This window comes from Hirundo rustica, chromosome 2 (assembly GCF_015227805.2).
Source record: "Hirundo rustica isolate bHirRus1 chromosome 2, bHirRus1.pri.v3, whole genome shotgun sequence".
In the NCBI taxonomy this organism is placed as follows: Eukaryota; Metazoa; Chordata; class Aves; order Passeriformes; family Hirundinidae; genus Hirundo; species Hirundo rustica.
Window position 1 is genome coordinate 5,374,209 of NC_053451.1, and position 21,290 is coordinate 5,395,498.

General features: G+C 47.0%; 1 protein-coding gene across 3 annotated transcripts; it reads right to left on the reverse strand.

Annotated features, from left to right (window-relative positions):
- Positions 1-1,803: 1,803 nt before the first annotated feature.
- On the reverse strand, positions 1,804-9,835 carry ACP6 (acid phosphatase 6, lysophosphatidic). Of its 3 annotated transcripts, none has more exons than XM_040057126.1 (10): positions 9,647-9,835; positions 8,067-8,195; positions 7,833-7,963; positions 7,061-7,140; positions 6,245-6,332; positions 4,657-4,792; positions 3,827-3,927; positions 2,469-2,564; positions 2,095-2,260; positions 1,804-1,982 (listed from the first exon to the last, which is right to left on the reverse strand). In XM_040057126.1, exons 1-10 carry the CDS (start codon positions 9,833-9,835, stop codon positions 1,842-1,844), a joined length of 1,257 nt encoding a protein of 418 aa, XP_039913060.1. In that variant the 3' UTR covers positions 1,804-1,841. The 3 variants fall into 3 exon arrangements, with proteins under 3 accessions (XP_039913060.1, XP_039913063.1, XP_039913061.1); XM_040057129.1 differs by having other exon boundaries at positions 8,067-8,198; XM_040057127.1 differs by lacking the exons at positions 7,061-7,140; positions 8,067-8,195; positions 9,647-9,835 and having other exon boundaries at positions 7,833-7,965.
- Between the last annotated feature and the right edge of the window lie 11,455 nt (positions 9,836-21,290).

A 21,290-nucleotide genomic window follows, 5' to 3' on the forward strand; every position in this document is an offset into this window, starting at 1 on the left:
CACTAAGCCAGAAGGGGTAACCCAGAACCAAAACTACAGGGCTATTTTAATAAACTGTCCCCCTATTTTAAACTCTGCCCATCCCAAAGAAAGTAGGGACCATGTTTTATTATTGAAAAGTGGAGATATTTTTCAATGAAATAGTGAGTGAGGTCAAGTGCACCCTTGGTAAGTTTTCAGAGGACATGAAGTCAAGTGGTACTGTTGACACAAGAGAAGGACCCGGACAAACTTGGGAAGTGAGTCTGTGAGAACCTAAGGTTCAGTGAGTCCCGGTACATGGTGCTGCAGGCTCAGGGGAATCCCAGACACGAGACCAGTCTGGGAGAAGAACTCGTTGAGAGCAGCCCTGTGGAGAGGCACTTGGGAATTGTGGTGGGTGAAAAGCTGGACATGAGCCAGCACTGTGCTCGCAGCCCAAAAAGCCAGCCATGTTCTTGGGCTGCATCCAAAGCCAAGGGCAGGGTCAAGGGAGGGGATTCTGTCCCTCTGCTCTGCTCTGGTGAGACCCCACTGAAGTGCTGCATCCAGCTCTGAGGCACCCAGCGCAAGAAAGATGTGGCCCTGTAAAGATCAGTTCAGGGGAGGCCACGAAGATTCTCAGACTGGAAAACTGCTGTGAAAACAGGCTGAGAGAATTGGGGCTGCTAAGCCTGAGAAAGAGAAGGCTTCAGAAGGACTTTAGAGCAGCCTTCCAGTGCCTTGTGGGGGGCTTATAAGAAAGAGGGAGAGTGACTTTTTATATGGCCAGACAGTGATAGGACAAGGGAGAAGAGTTTTACACTCTAAAGGAGAGATTTAGATTAAATTCTTTACTGTGAAAGTGGTGAGGCACTGGCACAGAATGCTCAGAGAAGCTGTGGATGCCTCATCCCTGCAAGGGTTCAAGGCCAGGTAGGATGGAGCTTTGAGCTGCTGGAGTGCTGGAGTGCATGGCATCCCTGCCCGTGGCAGGGGGGTTGGAACTACATGATCTTTAGGGCCCCTTCCAATCCAAACCAATTTATGATTCTATGACTTTGGCAACACTGTGATTCCTAGTACTGTCTTACAGTACTGTCATCTCAGCCAGAAGTACTGCTGTATTCCTCTTTCAGCAAGTGCAAAATAGATCACTGCTGCCCAAAGCTGAAGTTGATAGCAGCTTCCCAGGCTTCCTTGTGTAAAGCACATTAAGCACAATTCACCAAGACTGTGTGTTCTTGTACTTGGCCCACTGTGGTTGCTCTGCATGTTCATGGCAGAATTTCCATAATTAGAGGAGTGCAGGGAAGAGGTTTGGAGGCTTTCTGTCCCTTAGGAGATTTTTTCTGTGCATGAAAATGCCCTCAGTAAGATGGGGTAGCTAAATCCTATGCAATTAGGGAGAGGCTCATCTGTCTGCAGAGAGCAGCCTTCCAACATGCCAAAAGAAAGGGAAAGGCACAATGGCTTCTGCAGTTTACCAAACATAAGATCAATGTTATGTAAAAGCTTTCAAGTCTGGTAGCACAAAGCAAGCTGGGCTTCATCCCACAGTCCCAGATTATGAGGAAGAGGTGTATCTTGTCTTGTACTCCTGATGCAGATGGACAATTTAAAATGGCCTGTTCTTGCCTTGGATATTTTCAGCCTCTCCCTGCTTTTGTGTGGTCACCTCAGAAGTAAACTTGAGCCGTTCTGTCACGTGGCTTCTTTCAGCTTGCTGCTAACAGTGTAAAGTGACACTGTGCCACCCTGTGTCTAGTAGGAAAATGTCCCCTCATCTAAGACACCTTTAGAACAGAGAAGGCTGGCAAGGACATGAAGAAAAATAGTAGAAGATTGTGACAATAAACAAATTTTAATTTAAGACATCTTAATCATGGGTTAGTTTTCTGATTCCTGTCCATTTTGGAGCAGAGGTTATTGTACTCCTCTGGAGTGACTGAGTACTGTGAAAGAACTTCCAAAAATTCTTCGAGTGGACAGAGACCTGCTTTACAGCCTTTCACCAGTTGCTCCTGCAAAGCAAAGAGAGAATCACAGATACTGTGCGCTGCCAATGCCCTTTTTTGCTGCATGGTGAAACCACAAGCCCAAGATTAGTAGGAAGGACTTCCCATGGGATCTCACCTCTCCACGATACGACATGCGCACAAACCACTCCTTGGAGTGCCGGTGCTGATACAGTTCCAGCGTCACATCTGCAGCATAAGGTGGCCACTTGTGATCAAAGGTGCCCAGTGCCAGCAAGAGAGGAATAAGAGTGGAGTCATGAGAAGCGTACAGGAAGAGCTTTCTGGAAAAAAAAAAAAAGAAGGGAAAAAAAAAAAAAAGACCTGGAATGTCAGCTGTGTTCCTCCATGGACAGGCAGTAGCACTCATGCCTTTTGAAGCAGGTGAGCACTCCTTTTTATCCCACACATTCAATGTTTTTCTTAACTAGTTTTTCACACTGACATCAAGTTAGAATTTATAACTGTTAGAGGAGGAGTTCTGTGCTGTACCTGGCCTTTTCGGCTGGATTTGAGGGATTTACTGCTGCTTTAATGTTCTTCTGTAAGGTATTGAACAGAAGGCCAATATTCATCTGAAGAATCTCTCTAGAAAAGGAGCAGAAATAAATTTACTGGTTTTAAAACTTTCACTCAATTATACAGGAAAAGAACCTGCTTTTCTCTTATGACTTGATAACCTGCATTGAGTGTAGCTAAGAACTATTAAATGCAATTAATATGGCCAGTTTTTAGTTCAGCTGGTGTGACTGCAGATTGGGAGGGGAGAGGTGTTAACAAGCAGTCTCATGAGGTGTGGCCATGTAAATGGCAATCTAGAAACTCTCTGATTGTTCTCTAGGCTATTTTGTTTCCCTGATATTTTTGAGTGCGTGAGTTTCAGCTAAGGAAAATGACATTGCAAAATAGCAGCTGAAATGGTTGGGGTCTTTGGTGAGGAGGAGCAGGATTCAAGAAAGTGGCTGCTATATTTAAAATGTGGTTTTTATCCTCTTATTACACAAAGAGATGATCTTTATACAATATCTGGTGGGAAGAAACTCCCTCTACCTAATGAACACATCAGTGGGAATGGAAGCCGAGTGTGATTAACTCTCATGGGTATTGTGGAAATGGGGTAAATCTGTCTTTCACTACCTGAGATCTCTAATACATGGTAAAGACAGTCCTATGCTACCACCTGAGAAGAGCTGGTGAATGTGGCAGCTGCAAACGAATCTGAAAGGAAAATGACTGCTAGGCTAGCAACTCAGCCAGCCTTTACAAACCACTGTGGAGGAGGTAATTAGCTGCACGTAGCAGCAGATTCTCTTTGCAAGTAGTTACATGTGTGCAGGACCTGGCATCACTTTTTCCGCTAGCGCCAGCACTTCTCAGCCGAGCTGTGCAGGTGCCATCCCTGGGATAAGCTTCCCAGGCTGGAATTTGGACTGTACTTGTGCAACTGCAAGGGCAGCCTCAGGGCATGGGCTGGAAGCATCTCCCTTTTCTTTTGCTTTTGCCGCTGGTTCACTTAAACCCCTGTGGCAACTGAGGCCTTCACTGCCCACCTCAGTGCCTTACTGATGCTTCTGGGAGCCCACCCTCTCTCTCCATGAGGATCAACAAAAAGGGGTGCAAGCCCACACCCTGGTCTCCTCAGCATGCACTCCTTTTTCCTAGCTCATGGTACTGATTCAAGGCACTGAACTTTAGACTGAGACAGCTGAGGCACAAACCTCATGAGTGGGCTCTGGTGGGGGAATGCTGCAGATGGGAAAGCACTTCTGTCTGCTGAAGTAAGCTGGTTTAGCACATCCACCCCAGGTAAGACAGCCTGTGAGGCCAGAGGCATGGACACAGGAAATCACCTGGAACTGTCTTCCAGAAGGAAAAGCATGGAGTCAACAGTTCGGCGCTCCACTGTCTGCTGGAAGCTCTTCAGCACGGGGCAGCTTGGCATATTGTGTACCTGGAAGGAGGAGATGCAGCAGAGTGGTAGGGTTTGACCCTTCCTGAACCCACCCTGAAGACACATGGATGACTGCCCACAGAAAACAGCTGCTCCTGTCACACCATTTGTGCCACAGTATTGTAGTACTACGATACTCATGTGAGGATTTTTTAGGATGGCTTGAAACACACGGACTTGCTCTGCATACCAAAAGGATGGATGCTTGTTCTTTAGGATCCAATTCTATGGGAAGCGTAACACATTGAGCCATTCAGCCAACAGAACAGTTCTCACTAGCTCCAGCAAAAAAGGGGCACTAAGGAGGGGTAAAAATGTGCCCAACTTCCTTCCAGTAGCAGAAGCAGTTTGGCTTACAGGTAGTGTGCTGGAACTGGGATTAAGATAACTGTTAGGTGCTGAGTGCCAAAAAAGGGAAAGCATTTTGTAATGGGTAAGCAAGGCCCAACGCCTCTCTTAGTTCTACATTACACTTGAAAGAAATACTGGGTTTCAAGGTAAGAACAAAAATACTGGAGACAAGTCTTCATCCATTCTACAGCAAGGCTGACCCCACATCTTGCTTTTTCAAAAGGCCATGCTATTTCTATAAACATTCTGGGTTGCACAGAAAGGTACTGGACTGCACATTGGTATCTGTGGGTGTTGGCACTGTGATTTCCTCCATGTGCATGGTAAGAGGATGTTTTTTTCTGTGACAGTGCAACAGAATGGCTCAGCTCAGCTCACCTGTTCGGCAAAAATGTTATCCAGGAGGACAAAAAAATCCACAGACTCATCATCATCATCAATACCCATCCTCTTCTTAATTTTTTTCAAGTCATCAGAGATACCTGGCTGATGCATAACATTCTTTGACCTCTCCCTGTAAAGGAATTAAGAACACCAAAAATTTTTCACACACCAGGTTTTTCTATCTTTTGCTTTTCTCATCACCCAGCCCAGTGGAGTTGTCCCACATCAGTGAGGGGGTAGAAGAGAAGCACTGCAGTATACTGAGAGATTCCTGATGTTGGGAGTCTGAGCTGCAGAACGGACAGATGCTGTATCCAGATTTCAAGGTTCAGAGCTGGCTTTCTGCTCTCACAAAGGCAGGAGGAAAAATTGAGATGAGAACACCCCAGAAGTGCTTCCCATAAGCAAGGGTTGTGTATCAGCTAACAGATCTGGTCATACTGGAACAGTACAGGTCTATGTCTTCAGGGAGCAGCCTTTAAGTGCCTCATGAAAGAAGAAAGGGCAGAAGCTTTGAAGCAATTGCTGTATGGTGTGGGAAATGGGAAACACCTAGATACTCCCTTGTAGCTTAAATCCACCTTTCGCTTTGTTATAAGCCATTTGCATCTTTATGCTGCTTTAAATTTTATTTTTAACAATTTTCCTGAGCATATCCATGCTGGCCATGTACTCCCTAGGCAGCCTGCAAGCTGAGGCAATGCTTAGTGAAGCTCAAAAAGTCTACCTTGAAAGGGTCACAAAAGGTGCAGCTGGTGGGCAGAGGGGGGCAGGGAGCAGCAGACCCTGCAGTTTACTCCTTTTTTGGGCAGGTGATGCTACTCAAGGAGGCTGAATATGCTGCTTCTAGGGGCTGTCACCTCACCACTGTCTAGACCAATCCTTTACCTGCAGAGTCAAGCATTGCACAGTGAGCTCTTGCAAGTGAATTCTGACAGCTCTTGAATTTTGGACAAAAATATGCTAATATACAGTCTAGCCAAACTGTAATATATTTGCCTCTCTTTTTCATTTTCCACCCAAACCTTGGGTTTGGTGCCCAAACCTTGCACAAGCATTTCAGAGTACTTGACTCTGCAAACATGAGTGCTGTATGTAGGATCTTCCCTATTTCACTTCATTAGTCTTCATTAAATGTGTCAAGGCTGAATATATTTCAGTTTCTTCAAGGTATGAATGTGACGGGAATGTTGAAATAACTCCCAAACCAGAAGCTGAATATAAAAAGGAGGCCCAATATGTTCACACTTGAAAGGCTTGTTAAGGGATGTAGATGACATTAATTCTGCCCTGCAGCAATGCCACAGACTAGCTGTACATTAGCTAGTAATGAGTGTTTGCTAGACACAGACTAAATTAAACTGGTCTTTCAAGGAAAAGTCTCTATTTTATTTTATTCTGCTGCCACTGCCTGGTGTTAATTCCGCTTACCAAGTATTTTATGCAACTAGCTAAAACCATTCCCAAAGAACAGTAAGTGGTAGGGAAAGTGGGAAATGGGAAGAAAATGTGCTGTTGTAAATTACTATTGCTGAAATGAAACAGCAGTGAAATCATATGGGGAGATATTGCTGGCAATTACCTGGTCAAGTATTTCAGGTGCGGGCAGTTGTAGTAATTGGGGTAGAGCATTTCAGAGCTTGCTTCATCAGTGACAATGACAACAGGTCCTGTGGAAGAAGGATGTTTCTGTGATCAGTAGTGCATCTGTGTTTCTTTAGATTGCTTTATAATCACTCCCCACAGTCTTTGTGCTCAAGTCCAGTGTTATCAACCAGCAATTCCCCCCGAGCTAGCACCTGCCACACAAGTCACCGTACTTGCTTCTGTGCCTGTATTTCCACAGGGATACCTGCTGTGCACATTGTAAAGCTTCCCAGTTGCTTGTTCAGTTTACTTAATGCCAAAAATTAGTCTCTGTGTCGTGAAGTCTAAGGAGCTCTGGCAAGTCACTTCTACTTGTTTGTGGAACTGAATATGGAAGGAGCAGATGTGAGATCTTTAAAATGCAGAGCGTATTTTTGGAACGTACAAGTAGTTATCAACTGCAGGGTACAGGTGGAAGTTACTCCAGATACTGAACTTGTAACCAAGATACTTGGGTTTCCCTGAGAAACCTTTTTCAGATGGGTGAACCTTTTGCCTTCTTGATTTTGAAGAGGGTTAACACTAACCTCCTTAGCAGGTCTGAAAGAGCAGCAGAAAGATACACAAAGAGATGGAGCAAGTGACAAGCTGGTAAAGAATCTATAGGACCAGGAGAACTGGGGCACGGAGCCAAGTGCAAAGAGCCAAGGAAGAAGTAACAACTAGGAGCTAGAGAGAGTTAGGATGCTGAAGGTGTGTGCATCTAGGGAAGACTAAGCAAGGAAAGGCACTGTTCAGAATTCTCCCCAACCTTCTTTCTGCTGTTGGTACAGCCCAGCTAGCAGGCAGCGTGTGGACTCCAGATTCCGTAAGATATTAGTGGAACGGATGCTGAAAGAGAGAAAGCAGTTTGTAGCACTTACAGAGGTAGCACTTTCTCCTTCATGTTAACATGGCTGCAGTTGGGGAGGTCTTGCTGGAAATGAGGATTCTGCTTCCACCTTGGCTTTGGAAACCTGTGGTGGGACTCATCTTTTGTCACTATAGATATCTTAGGTAGACACCTGTAATCTGAACTGCCCTCTACCTGCACATCAGAGGTAGTGGAGATAACAAACGGGCACTCCTCTGCTGTGATTTTCTTATCTCATCCTAAGCCAGGTGTTCTCTTTCCCACACCATTACTGATGTGAGCAGCAGGGGTTGTTTTATCTCACTGATCTTTAACTGTTTAACAGTGAGTTAAGAGTGTGCCCCAGAAATGCCCGTTTCTCTGCGCTCACCATGGAAGTGCCTAACGGCACTGCCACTGGCTCAGCCTAGGTGAGATGAATCTATCCCTGGCATCACACTCAGGACTGCTGGGCAATCGGATGCTTCGTGTCACAAGTGAGTTCTAGTGCCAGGCTCTGCAGGCTGAGCAAAGATGAAGGCCCAGGGGTCAGGCAGTGTGCTGTGGGGTGGAGAAGGATATGCTAGCCAGAGATTCCCTAGCACAAGGCTAGATTCCCATTCCCTTAACAAGGTTACTTGTTAAGAGGCAGGAAGAAAGGGAAGGTTCAGGAGGGAACTGAGAGACTCACAAGACCTCAGCAGGCTTAAATGTTGATGAAAGAAACTTGACTTCTTCTATATAGTTTCTCCTCAGTCTTTCCCCCAGGGTGAACGTCTGCTGCATCCCCACTTTTGTCAGCTGTCCTGCGACTACACCACCCTAAGAGCAAAGACAAGGAGAGGCATCCAGTGAACCATGGGAAAAAAAAAAAAAAAAAAAGGTCTACAGAGGAAAGAGGACCCACCAGGAAATACACCCTCACCTTAAAAACAGTCTTTTTGTACTCCTCATCCAAGTGTGAGGGCGGTTGAGGTCCTCCATTTAGGTCTGTCACCACATAATCAAACTTAGTCTTAGCAGGTACATCTAAAATAGTGGGATGCCATTCCACCTGCTTCAAAACAAACAAACAAACAGTATTTCAGTGGAAAACTTTCAAGGGCATTAGACCAAGGACTTTTAAGAACATTAAACTAAAGCTGCAGTATTACACCATGGTGCCTTGCCAACAACACAACACTGAGACTAAGGGATCTCTTTACACAGCTCATAGAGAAATGAGAGAGCAGTGCTGCTCTCTGGATTTGCAGATCTGATGTGCAGGAAATGCAGTACTTGCTCTCCTCCCCTGACAGGAGAAGCATCTGTAGGAAATCACAATTGCTGCTGTTTGTTACACATTAAAAAGCTGCTGTAGGAAACTACCTGAGCTAACCCTTGCTGGCTCCCCAGGCCACCTCGGTGGATGCTGGCAGAGCCAGATCACTTGTGGTAATACCGAGGCAGGAGCCACACCTTTTGAGCACCCACTGTGAGGTGCAGAACTTGGCCTTGGAGTAAAGTTCACGGGCACAGCAGCCCTGGGCTGCCCATCCCTGCATCCTGTCCCTGAGGGCTGCCTGCAGCTGCAGCAATTGTTCCCCCTACTGTCATCTGTCCCACTTATGTGCTATCACCATTCCACTTTAAAGAATCACAGAATTAATTAGGTTGGAAAAGACCTCTGAGATCATCAAGTCCAACCTGTAACTGAACACCCCTGTGTCAATCAGGCCACAGTGGCACGTCCAGTCTTTCCTTTAACACCTCCAGGGAGCGTGACTCCAACACCTTCTCCAGCAGCCCATTCCAATGTCTAATCCCCCTCTTTGTGAAGAAATTCCTCCTAATGTCCAACCTGAGCCTCCTGTAGTACAGATAAAAGACTGTCTCCTCTCATCCTGCTATGTATTCCCTGGGAGAAACGCCTGACCCATACCTGGCTACAAGCCCCTTTCAAGAAGCTGTAGAGAGTGATAAGGTCACCCCTGACCTTCCTCTTTTCCAGACTAAACACCCCCATCTCCCTCGGTGGCTTCTCCTAACACTCGTACTCCAGACCCTTCCCCAGGTCCGTGGCCTTTCTCTGGACTTGCTTCAGCACCCAATGTCCTTCCTGAATCGAGGCACCCAGAACTGGACAGGGATGATCCCTGCCCTGCTCCTGCTGGCCACACTATTGCTGATCAAGGCCAGGATGCCATCGACATCCTTGGCAACCCGGGCACACTCTGGGTCGTGTTCAGTCGCTGTCAAGCAGCACCCCCAGGCCTTTTTCCACTGGGCAGCTTTCCAGCCGCTCTTACCCAAGCCTGCAGCGCGGCACGGGGCGCGAGCTCCCAAATTCCCACGCTCTCCCCTCGGAAATTACTCTCGGTATCGCCTCGGGGAGGGGAATAAACGCCAAACCATCCGGCTGCCGGGAGCAAGGCGGGAGCTCAGCAGCGAGCACGCCTCCGGCTCGGGGTCGGGACACCTTCCGCACCACCCCGTCCCGTCCCGTCCCGTTCATCCGGAGCTCACCGGCGCTGCCCCCAGGATCGGCCGCAGCGGCGTGCGCGCCCCGTGCCGGAACACGACCTGCACCAGCCTCAGCTCCAGATCCCGGCGCCCCTCGCCCCGGCCGCCGTCCCACCCGGCCGCCGCCGCCCGCCGCCGCTGCGTCCAGGCGGCCAGGCCGCCCAGCACCCACAGCCGGACCCCCCAGCCCATGGCGGCCCCGCCGGCCCGGCCGCACCGCGGGGAACAGTGGGAAGCGCAGTCCGCGGCCGGAGCCCCGCCCGGAGCCGGGCAGAGGCGAGGGCCGGGCGCGGACTGCGGCTCCCGGCGGGCGCCGCGCAGGGGAACCGGGCGGCGCTGGGCGGGACCGGCGGCGCCCCCGCCCCGATGGGGCACGGCCGTCACCCGAGCCCGCCGGCGTTCCCGTGCCCCTGCTCGCCGTCTTTATTTAGTTAAACTTCCTTACGGGACTCGCCGGCCGCGAGTGAGTGTGCACGATAACCCCGAGTGGCGTTCCAGGCTTGGGGAAGAGTGGCTGGAAGGCGGCCCACTGGAAAAGGATCGGGGGCGCTGGTCACGGCGACTGAACTGAGCCGGGTGCGCCCAGGTGGCCGAGGAGGCCAATGGCATCCTGGGCCGGGTCAGCAATAGCGTGGCCAGCAGGAGCAGGGCAGTGACCGTCCCGCTGGACTCGGCACCGGGGAGGGCACACCTCCAGTGCTGTGCCCAGCTCTGGGCCCCTCACTTCAAGGAAGACACTGAGGTGCTGGAGCGGGTCCAGAGAAGGGAAGGGTCTGAAGTGTCATGAGGAGCCACTGAGGGAGCTGGGAGTGTTTAGTCTGGAAAAAAAGGAGGCTCAGGGGGGACCGTAACTGCTCCCTACAACCACCTGAAAGGAGGGTGTAGCCAGGCGGGGATTGGCCTCTGCTCCCAGGGAAGGAGCGACAGGATGAGAGGAAATCCCCTCGAGCTGTGCCAGGAGAGGTTCAGGTTGGGCATTCAAAGCGATTTTTTCAGAGGAATTTCTTCACAGAAGGGGTGCTTAGATATTGGAATGAGCTGCCCGGGGAGTCATTGTTGGAGTCACTGTCCCCGGAGGTGTTCAAGGGGCAGGGCAAGGGTGAAGGAGAAAGAGGATGGAGAGGATGGTGACCTGCACAAAGGCCAGAGGGAGGGGCCGCTGCAGGTGCTGCGAGGTTGGCACAGACACCAGGACATGCAGAGAGGGGATTTTGGTCATCTCCTCGTGTCTCTCAAAGCTCTGCAATTCTGAAAGGGTTACCTCAGTTTTCTGAGCTTAAGAGTATGTGAAACACAGAGGCACAGGAGCAGAGAGAGAAGGGAAAAAAACCCAACATTTCAGAAGCCAAGAAAATAACAAATGAAGGAATCAAGCCTAAATCTTGTGTTGCAAGAGAGTGAGTGTTCAAGAATGCTGAGGGAACAGGAAAAAGTAGTTACGAGGGATAGTGGACGAGAGACAGAGGTGATGTGATAGAAGTGAGCAGGGAGAGAGGCTCACAGTGAATTTATCTGTATTTCCATATAAATGTTACCCTGGAAGAAAACCCCAGTTCCTGTAAAGTTGTGAAGACTGGGCCTGCAGGGTCCCTCCTGGGTGGCCCTGGCTGCTGCCAAGCAGCATTACTGGTGAGATATATTTTACAGTACACCACGCCACAGCAGGTGCGTGCAATTAGAGGAGAGATCTCCAAAATAGCAGGCGGCTGTCAATTTTTTAGCAAGTGGTGTTGCCCTGTTTTTTTTTTTTTTTTCTTTGTCCAACTGTGTAGAAATTTATTCTAAGATGCACCATCTTTACAGAAGCATTTTCAAAGGACGTGTTATTTTTACCCTTCTGTTGCTTTTTGTGACCAGACGAGGAGCAGAAGGCTAATCCAATGGCCACCAGGGGTGAAATTTTTTTCACTGAAGTAATGAGCTCTAATGAACAAGCAAGTTTCAGGAAACTTTCCACTCTGAAAGCAGAGGGCAAATTTCCTCCTGTTTGGAATTGTAACCAAATTGCAATGATTGCTATCTTTGCAAAATATTACCATTGCTGTCATTTGCCTTTTACAGGGCTGCAAAAGTGTATCATGCCAGAACAGTCTGGTTTGATAAGTTTGCATTTACATCCTCCTTTTTTTGAAGAGGAAACTGAGTCATAGTGAGTTTTGTAGTTTGACCAAGTCACTAAGTTGTTGCGTGGCTGATAAATTGATAAGGTGTGAGGCCAGTTAGATTGGATTTTTTTTTTTTTTTGTTCTGCAACGTGGATTGAAATTAAATAATGCTTAAAAAAACCCCACAAAATAAACAATCTAACCTAACGAGTTTGTGTGTTTTATTGGGGTTTTTTTGACAAAGTGAACACCTTGTCCCTGAACAAAGGTAAAGGATGGCCAGGTTGGATGGTGCTCTGAGCAACCTGTTGAAGGTGTCCCTGCCCATGGGGGGATTGGAACTGGATGATCTTCAAGGTCCCCTTCCAACCCAAATCATTCTATGAAAGGTCCTCATCTCTTTATGGTGTAAATCAGAGGTTTACCATAAAATGCATGGTAGAGGCACAAGTAGCATTTGGATGTCCCTAAAGGAGGTGGGTTTATTTCCCCCCGATTGGCAGGGGTCAGAAAGTAGACGTGTTGCTTTCTTTGGTTCCTTTCCCAAGTGTGTTTTGCTCAGCAAGGAGAGTGAACTGGAAGTGTTCTCCCACAGCTCTTCCCCATGCAGGCTGCAGCTGGGCTGGGAGCCTGGCCGCTGGAGAAGGGTGGCTTAACCAGCCTGGTGTGACTGCCCAAAGAGGGCCACAAGCAGCTCCTGCCAAGCATAATATCTCTGTGTGCCAGCCTTGTTTTGGGCAACTCCACCTCTGGGTGGAGTATGGGCTGCTCTGCTGTAGCGCAAAGTGTTTTCCTGCCCTTCCAAAAAACTTCTTCCACCCCAAAATGTTCCCATGGCTGGCTTTCTGAGTGCAATGAAGGTGCTTTTGCTCTGGTTCCTTGAAGTGATCACAGGTACCGAAATCTCAAATGCAACGTGGGCAGGAGTTTGTGCGGGATTCATGTTTGGAATCACAGGCTGCTGCATCCTGCAGCCGAAGGAGCTTTCTCCATTCCCAGCTCTGGAGCTAATGGTGATGTCTCTGTGTCTGCAAGGACTGCTGACCACAGTGGCTATTATAAACCGGTCAGTCTGGGTATGGAAGCTGTATTGCCTTCACAAAGGGCTGAACTTTATTTATAAATTGTTTGAGCGTGCTGGTCTGCTTCCTGTGGAGCCGTATCACTCTTGTCTCCTCCAGCCTGTCTGTTGTGGTGAACCTAGTAGCCAGCTGCTTTGTGAGCAAGGCGCCTGGGGAAATGGGAGGAATGTTTCCACTCCTAAAGTCTGTGATCCTTTGGGGTGGAATTGGCAAAAATAAACCCCTAAATGCCACCGCAGACTGAGCTCTCCCAGCACGACACCATTCACGGTACACTGTACAGATCTGACGCATCTTGTCTCATTTTCTGCATGCCTTCACATCACTTCCAGCAGTGAAATGATGTATGTCGATACTTAGAGGTCATAATTTGATTTCTGAATTCCTGCAGGTTACGTGGGAGAGTCCGGGAAGTCAGAGTTCATATTTAGGGTTGACATCGTGAGGACATTTTTGGAGATTTTCTTCTATGTATTTTAGAAACAGGTCATCAGACAATTGGTAGTTTTCTGACTCTTTACCTGGAAAGATGTGGCTTTCCCTCACTTTTCTTTGTTGTTTCCAGGCTTGGGCACTTGGTCATTGTTGGTGTGGCACTGGAAGAGCTGGAAGCTTGCTGTGTGCAGACGGACTAACTGCGCCAAGGTTCAGCCCCTGCCCAGGAACCCAGCGCAGAAGATGCATTCCCTGCCTTCTGTTTTTCTTTTGTTCCAACTTTGTCATCCTAAACTGGATGATGCCTGCAGCCATCTGCTGCACTTGGTAGTCTGCGGCATCACGCCGACTCAATTATGCGCCGCTCTGGGAGAACAGCAGGCCGGTTTTCTCTTCAGCTTTGAAAGAGTGCTTTTCCTTTGCACAGGAAGGCTGAGAGAAGTAGGAGCCTCCAGCAGCAAGCTGGATAAGCAGTTCCCAGCCATGTCAGGTGGACTCTCCGTGCCTGTGCAGTCCAGGTCTGGTGGGAGAGCTGCCAGTCTGTCACCGTGCCCGAGATGCTGTATCCTGGGACTTGGTGCTCCGATGCCGTGACAGATGTACTCCCCTGTGGAAGCACTTAACCATTTGGCACTTTTAAGCTTTATCACCTCATTTACTTTTTGTGGATATATATTGAACCAAGGGTATTTCTATTAAACCAAATGTTTTGGGATGATAAGAAATTAAAAAGGAGATGGTGCAAGTGTAGATTACTTTTGCTCTTTTTCAAAACAGCCAGGAGGGGAGAGCTGCAAAGAGATTATGTTGAGCCTTACAGTGGACTCCTTGTTCTGTTATGCTTTCTTATTCAGAGAGAAGTGACCATGCAGGAGGATGATTTATGTGTGTGATTCAGCCTGTGACATCAGTCTTCTTCCTGTGGTGGGCAGAGGAGACATAACCAAAATCTGGGTTGAAATGTTATGTGTTTTTTTTTTTTTTTTTTTTTTTTTTTTTTTCTTTTTTTTTTTCTTTCCCCTTTAGGATAATTGTTGAGACTCCAGCACTGCTTCATATTTTCTTCTTCACTTTCCCCTGCAAGTAGTGGACTTGATGGCTTTCAACGTGCAGCCACTCACGTTTGCTGCTTGAATCCTTCTGGGCTGTCCCTAGTGCCCTGATCCTTTCCCCCCTTCAGTAGATTCTCCTCTCTTTACATGAGGGGTCAGATCAAGTGGTGGGGAGCTAGAAAACAGGGACTTGTGCTATTTACATTTAAGACATTTCTGGCCCCACCAGCTGTTCCATGTGTGTTATTTTCAGAAGCGCAATAATCCACAGGAGGTCAAGAGGGTGGAATTGTGTAAATATTCCATGTTTGGGTGAAGGAAATCAAGATGCTTGGGAGTACCCAGGCCTTGCCATGACAGAGAGTCTGGATCCCAGATGATTCTGGCTGGGAGAACTCAAGGAAACTTCTCAAAGTGCTGCTTGTATGGCTAGGAAAATCTGCTCAGCTGGGTGTTTGTTAGCTGTTTTCAAGAGTAATCTGTGTTTACACTGCTGGCAGGACCACCTGTTCTTTTTTTGAACAATAATACGTGTGTGTGTGTGTGTGTGTGTATTGCTGCATTTATGCATTTATTTTTAGCCCTTCCTAAAAACCCCCGACAGGTTTGAAGGATGCTGTGGATTGTGAGTGGTGCCTGGCAGCATTGCTCACATTGATGGTTGTCAGAATTTCCATGCTAAATCTCTGCTTTGAAAGGTTTATACCTCATCCTTCTATTCTTGGTCTTGCAGCTCTCATGCCCTGGAAAAAATAAAAGAAAAAAAAAAACCAAAAAAACAAGGAACTTTTTAAAAACTACATTTTCCCCTACGTGTTTGTGGAAATCTGACTTGTTGGCCTTAACAAGAGTTTTTTCAAAGCAGACACTGAGTCTTGTCACTTTATTTTTCATCACCTAATTGCAAATGTGTGTCACGTCTCTTTAATGTGTTTCATATGGTGGAATGGAGAAGCTGTTTCACTTATCAGGCTGATACAGGCGCTGGATGGTGTAAAATGTCAGGGAGCCAACAGCAGTTAGCTCCCCAGCGCCAGCTCTGAGGAAGTATAAAACCAGCTGAATTACGGCAGAGGTTGGGCAGTCTCCACTTCTGGGGTGACACCAGTTGCAGAATCACAAGGTGAATGCTCCTCGTTATCAAGAACTAGCAGAGAGACTAGCAGAGACATACCATGGTTTTTTACATTCATAAATAAAGGACATGTATTTTGCTGTTTCATGCAATCAGCAAGAGAAATCCAGTACAGAGCAGCAGTTGGTAATTTTAAGAAATTGTCCCTTATTAACTTTATGGTCCATGGTTTGGAAGTGTCCCATCTATGCAGTGCAAGTCAGGTTGCAGTTGTTCATTTGCACTGTTCCCTGGTGAAGTCCTACACACATCCTGGTGATTCCAGGTGTCCACCCAGAAGAGAAGGCATTGGGAGGAGACTTAACGGAGTGCCCTGGTGCTGCTGAGAATCCATGGCAAAACAGGCAACAGCACACAGGAACCTGACTCATGCAACAGTGCCAGAAGGAGTGAGCTGCATCTCTTCTGAGAGTTTTCCCAGGTTTGGAAAGCTGTTGGAATGTTGGCTGCAAACAGTACATTTGTATGCAGGCAGTAGGCGCTAATTCAAAACACGAAGGTAATGAACTTGAAGCTGGGTCCTGATGCACAGTGAGGAGCCTGGAGGGAGCGCCGGGAACTCGAGCTAAATCAAAGTCAGGGTGGTTTCTCATGCAGCATTCAGCAGGCCGTTCAAACTCGGATTATCTTTTGGCAGATGGGAGTAGCACTTACTCCCTGTCTCTCCAGGAAGGCTGTGAGGTAGCAAAAGTACATGCAGGAGGCTTTGTATATGCAGGAGCTCAGCTGTTTTTTCACACTGTATTAGTGACTGTTTGAATGACAGACACGACCTTTCCTTCAGGTCTTTTCTGACAGCTCCAGACCCTTATGGTTATGAAAACACTGCTATTACAAAATGGAAATAGTTGGGTTGCTTTTGTGCGTGTTGCACAGGTACACACAGAGTGTTGTTGAAGACACGGAGTTTAAAACTCTTTTATCCCAATTTGTCTTGCCATGCAACTGATTTTTCTGAAGACACAAAGGTTTTTTATTCTGGCTCCCCTGTACATCTATTGCCTATCTCATGGCATTCCTGTAAGCTCTCAGCACCTCCTTAGTGAAAGGCAGGGGCCGCTGTCTTTATTTCAGATGGGAATTTCAGGCAGGCAAAGCCAAAGATGCCTGGCCTGTTGTCAGACATAAAACTTCTCGGAGTAGGAACCTGAGGGCACTCTCCAAATTTCCAGGCTGGTGCCTGAGCTGCTTGTCCAGGCTCAGTGTTATCTTTTGCTGCTGTTCTGATCCCATCTGGCTGTCAGCTGTACCAGCCAGTGCTCCGTGGGTATTTATGCTGCTGCCAGTTCTCATGTCTCAATTGGGAGTCATTTAATGCAGGTGACTGAGATTCTTCCTGGAGAGGAAGAATTCCAAGTATCTCAGACAATGGTATGGCTGACATAGTTTTTTGTCGTAAGACTATGTTTTAATATTAATTTTAAGGACTGTTGACACACATGATTTTTCTTGGGCTTCGGGATCTGTGGTTTCAGCCATAAAATAGGGTCAGAGGCACGACTGTCTTGGTGTTGGAGTTTAATTTCCTTCTCTTGTAAATAAATAGAATAAGTGGGAGGAGAAACTTATGTTTTAAAATTTCCAGTGATGGTGAGATTTTAAGAAATAGGCAGCACAACATTTTTCGTGATGCATTTGGCATTTTTGAAAAGATTCCTGGTAAAGCCTGACTGCAAGTCAACAGAGTCAACGCTTGAATCAGAGAAGGGGCACGTCTCCTTTAGTAAAAAACTTGATTGCATGTTCTCCTAATCTCAATTACCCTAATTTGAAGTGGGGAGCTAATGAATATTGCTAAATGGTTTGAAACAAACAGCAGCACTGTGGACAAAAAATAGTCATTATGAGCTGCAGTGTATCAACCACAGTGACATTTCCACAGATTTGTAGGTTTTAATGCTGGGGTGACTGGTCTGGCTGCTTGCTTAGTGTAGGGGAGAGGACCTTACCCCATCATTTCCAATGGGGTCAGTAACTTCTATTGGTACCAGTGCACACCTTTTTAAATCCCATCACAATAATTAGAAATTACCTCATCCCTAGACTGTGCTTTCCGATTGTTAATTAAATAATACTTCTCATTGTAAGAGTGCTTCTGTTAGAAGAGCAGGCAGCTGTCAGAAATGTTGTTCCTTTTGGCAAGAACCCGCATATCAGGATTGAAACCTTTCTCACCTTTGTCTTGGGAAGTGAAACAGAGCAAGCTGCAGACTCCCACTGCAGGCCAGCCCGTGTTGCAGAGATGCTGGGGGCGGCACGGGAGGTGCCACTGCAGGGAAGCGCAGAGCAGCCAGGCCTCTCTGTGTCTGTGTTTGTGTGCCTGAGATGCTGTGGATGTGTGATGCTGCGAGGTGGATGTGCTCTGCAGCCTTGCAGCTTGCTCAGAAATGCACCTGGTATGATGGCAGCCCTGATTTGGGGAGTGGGAGGAGTGCTTTGGAGTGTGCCAGGCGTGCACTAGGGCAGGAAAAGGGAAAACGTATCTCGTCTTTTTGCCTTTGGTGCTCTGGAGCTCTCAGGCACCTCACCGTGACGTGCTCGAGCGGTCAGAGATATCCATCAGGAATCAGTGAGGATTATTCCGAGTTCTCTTTCATTTAATGAATGTCTTTATTGTTGATTTAGGACTGAGTACTTTAATGAACTTTTCAGAAAGTCCTCAAATTTGGCATTTCTCTGGAAATGTCAGAGATGAAGCTCGTGAAGCTAGAAATAGGAAAAGCAAAGTGTAACTATGTCCTAAGAAAATACAAGACCACAGAGGGAAAAAATAATCCAGAACTTAATTTCAGAGGAAAAAAGCAGGTGAGAAAAGAGTTCTTACGATATGCAAGGGTTGGGGGAAAAAAAAAAAAAAAAAAAAAAAGAATTGAACTGAATGTGAAAAATTAATATGAATTGGCAAAAAGTGCATTTTTCTGTGAATGTGCAGCAAAGATGATGGTAATTTCTGCTATGTACTTGTACCTAAGTGCTTTCTAGAGTAGTGTAAGAAAAGCGAGGTGGGAAAGAACAGATGGTTTCACTGGACTACATGATTTTGCAATGGCTAATTTTGGACACTTGCTTCTGAAAAGTCTTGCCTGTAGCCTGGCGTGTATCAAACCGTTTCTGTCAGAAGCACTTTTCAACCTCAAACTTTGTTCCCAGGCTGAAGAGCTGGCATGGCATTTACTCCAAAACCCAAACAAATAGCAGCAAGTTTCTGACCTCAGGCTTGCCTCTTGCTGCTAATCTGATTCCTTTTAAGGGTAGGAGCTGGTGGTTAACGTGATTTCTAGTGAAACCCCGCTTGCAGCTGAATATGAGAGTGTTGGGTTTTGCTGGAGCTGCTGATAAAAATGTCATGGCCACACACCCGTATCCAGTTTCTAGGAAAATCTTCCGATACTTCTTTTGCATTCTTTATATTGTCATATGGCTGACCATCACTGACATGCCTTCTTAAGATTATGTTCACGTCCAGTAAGAGCATGAAATTTAACTCTCTTCCGGGTCCCTACCAGTTCATTTTGACCCCTAGCTGCTTTACCCCTTGCTGTCTAAACCAACTTTATCGTAAAGAGGAGCTCTTGCATACGAACAGTGAGTCACAAATCCCAGCTCTGAGTAATCCCTGAGCAGCTCCCTGCTGTGATCCAGCCCCAAGAGGTGGAGATGTCCTCTCAAAAAATAGCAGGGGTCTGCAGCAGACTTGGTCTTGCTCCTGCAAATGCTGCAGTGGGGTTGTTTCTCTTGCCTGTCATACGCCAGCCAAAGAGAGTTTGTAGTACAGGAATAAAAAGAGAAAAAACTGCCTAATCTTCTAATAAAATGTAGCCACCTCAGGGGAGGAGAGTGGCTTAATGTAGCAGACCTACAGTCCTCAGTCGGGGAATAATTTCAAAGGAATATGTAAATATTGCAGCTTTTCTGCATTTTGCTTTCTGACTTGCTCTGGGGGAGTACTTTATTCCAGCGTAACGTGGGATGGTTGCTTTTAATCACTCAGAGACCAGTGGGTTTGTGTTAATGGGTTGGCTATGAACCCTGGCACGTTAGAGGAAAGGGGAGCGGGATTTATGCTGGTGCAGCAGTGTGCTCATGGAATCATAGAACCACAGAATCATAGAATGTGTTGGGTTGGCAGGAACCCATCAGGCTCATCAAGTCCAACTCCTGGCGCTGCACAGGACACCCCAATAATCACACCATGTGCCTGAGACCGTTGTCCAAACACTTCTTGAACTCTGTCAGGCTTGGTGCTGTAAACCCCATTTCCACTAGGCAGTGCATCATGGTTCTCTTCGGTGTTTTCTATTACTAATCTAAATGCATTTAACGGTCCTTTAAATGTCTTTTGATGAGAATTTATTGCATAAAGTCTCCAGTGGAGGTGTTTTGTTTGGTTTGTGATTGGCTACACATCACTGGATTGGTTACACAATGTTGTTTGTGCTTCCCGAGGGCTGGAGAAACACAGAGCTGCCTCTGGGGCGGATATTGGCCCAGATGAATTTAAAATTTGGTTTCCTTGACTGACATTTACTTTCAGAGAACTCTGTTGCCCGTCAAACTCAATTGCTCAAATGTCTGTGGGAAACCGGTGGTGGTATGTGAATGTGGCCTCAGCAAATTCATTTTTAAAAATGTTTGCAGGAGAAAAAAATGAAACATTTCTGCATTATTTGGCTGCAGTGAGTCTTACAAGCTCATTTGATCCTCTTTCTTTTTCTGTCATCAGGTTTTCATGACAAAGTTATATATGTATGGTATGACAATTCCCGAGCTCCCCAGAAAGATCTTTAATCACCTAGATCATACAAGCAACAAACACTTCAGGCACAAGCAAAGCTATTAATTTTGCACTTCAAAGTCACAGGTTTTCTCCCCTACCAAGTGTATCTTACAGAGCTGCCACTCTCCATCCTCATTCTCAGTCTATCCATACCTCTGGTGCCGCCACTAACCCGAATCACTGAAATGTTCTTTATTCACAAACAAGTGCAGATCCTGCCATCAGCCCCGTTCAGGATCCCCTCCTGTCACCCCTGCTGGGAGAAGGTGCTGGCTTCCCTCAGGGGCACTTAGAGCCTTCTGGCCACGCTGCAGGGTTGCTGTGAGCCTCCCAAGGGAGCTCCCCAGGGAACAGCAGTTCCCCTTGTGCCTCTGTTAGTCCTAGGCTTCCCAGGAGGGAGCAATGCCAGCAGGGAAGCTGCTCTGGAGTACCTGCCATTGCTGTGTGTCAGGCTCTCTGCTCTGCTACGCTGACTTTTTGAGTTCTGAATTTCTGCCTTCTTTGTACTTTGGCCATTTGCAGTCCAGTCAAACACGGTCTCATTCCTGTGAACACCGGGCACTTTTGTTCTTCGGGGTTTGGGTCTTCCTAATTCCTTGGCCTCAGTGATGCTTCATGGAAAAGTGTTTGAAGGGGGATTGTGCAGTCTGTCATCTTCTTACCTATTCCCTTCTAACAGTCTGAAACATTATCAGCGTTGAATTTGCCTGAGTATTGTCTCGCCCACATATTCTGAAAGAGGAAAAAACTTGCTTGACCCATGTCCTTCGGATCAGCCACTACTTTCAGTCTCTCCCTCAATTTCTCCTTCAAATTTCTCTTAGCCTGTTCAGCTGTCCCACTGTGCTGTTTGTGGAGAAGAACTCAAGAGGCATGACCTTGTCTTGGTTCAATACTTTATTAGTTTTGGCATTCTATGTATTTTTAAATATGGGTTTTCCTTTTATAGGATTAAATATTTCTGGTTTAAAGGCTTGTTGAAACAGGTTTCTCTCTTTTCCTATCTCAGGCTCAGCAGCTGATCAGCACAAAGCTGTAGATCAGAACCGACTTCTGGCTCC

Bases quoted from the DNA above. Each gene is read 5' to 3' on its own strand.
- ACP6 (XM_040057129.1), bottom strand. From the start codon at position 9,835: ATGGGCTGGGGGGTCCGGCTGTGGGTGCTGGGCGGCCTGGCCGCCTGG. The intron at 7,141-7,832 runs GTGAGTCTCTCA...TCTCTCTTTCAG, and splicing joins TTTAAGCCTGCTGAGGTCTT to CATCCGTTCCACTAATATCT. The intron at 6,333-7,060 runs GTTGGGGAGAAT...CTTCTTCCACAG, and splicing joins GTACCAACAGCAGAAAGAAG to GACCTGTTGTCATTGTCACT.